General features: G+C 66.9%; 1 protein-coding gene across 1 annotated transcript in view; it reads left to right on the plus strand.

Annotated features, from left to right (window-relative positions):
* Window positions 1–862, plus strand: part of MIOX (myo-inositol oxygenase) — a 35,942-nt gene that overhangs the window by 32,692 nt on the left and 2,388 nt on the right. Inside the window, exon 3 of the mRNA XM_014961945.1 lies at window positions 710–772. Coding sequence (XP_014817431.1) covers window positions 710–772 — 63 coding nt within the window. The remainder of the gene's footprint in view (window positions 1–709; window positions 773–862) is intronic.

Below are 862 nucleotides of genomic sequence, written 5' to 3' on the forward strand. Positions count from 1 at the left end.
GGGGAAGGGGAGGAGGGGGGTGAGGAAGGGTGAGAGGAGAGGGAGAAGGGTGAGAAAGGGCAAGAGGAGGAGGAGGGTGAGGAAGAGAAGGAAGGACAAGGGTGAGGAAGGGTGAGAGGAGAGTGAGGAGGAGGGTGAGAAAGGGCGAGAGGAGGAGGAGTGTGAGGAAGGGCAAGAGAAGAATGAGGAGGAGAGTGAGAAGGAGGGTGAGGAAGGGCGAGAGGAGGAGGAGGAAGGCAAGGAGGAGGGAAAGGAGGGTCCACCCCATACCTTGGCGTCAGACCCACACGCATCTCCCCACACCTCGGGGTCGGACCCCCCCAAGTCACCCCACACCTCGGGGGTGGACCCCACTTATGCATCACCCCACAGCTTGGGGTCAGCCCCACACGCACCCCCCCACACGTTGGGGTGCAGGTCCCCCCAGATACACATCCCCACAGCGCCCCCCTGTGGTTGGGGGAAACTTGCGCAGCTCCACACTGGAGCTGGCACCTTTTGGGGGTTGGGGGGTGGAAATCCCCCCCCAGTGCCCTCCCTGCGGTGGGGGTGCCAGCCCCACGGGGACACCACCTGAAGGGGGTCCCCAGCCCCACAGGAGTGGGGGAACTCACTCCCTGGCGGGGGATATACTGGGGGGGGACACCCCCGGCCCCCCAAGGTGCTCTCTGTCCCCCCACTGACCGAGCCCACCCTTTCCCCCCCCCAGGACGCCGCCCCCCCCGAGGGGCCCGAGTCTGGCAAGGCCAAGGCCGAGTATCGCAACTACAGGGTGAGGGCACGCGGGGACGGACGGACGGACAGACGGACGGGTCCTGGGGGTCCCGGAGGGATACTGGGTCCGGAGGGATACTGGGGGGGG

Source organism: Calidris pugnax, unplaced genomic scaffold, assembly GCF_001431845.1.
Source record: "Calidris pugnax isolate Ruff unplaced genomic scaffold, ASM143184v1 scaffold459, whole genome shotgun sequence".
In the NCBI taxonomy this organism is placed as follows: Eukaryota; Metazoa; Chordata; class Aves; order Charadriiformes; family Scolopacidae; genus Calidris; species Calidris pugnax.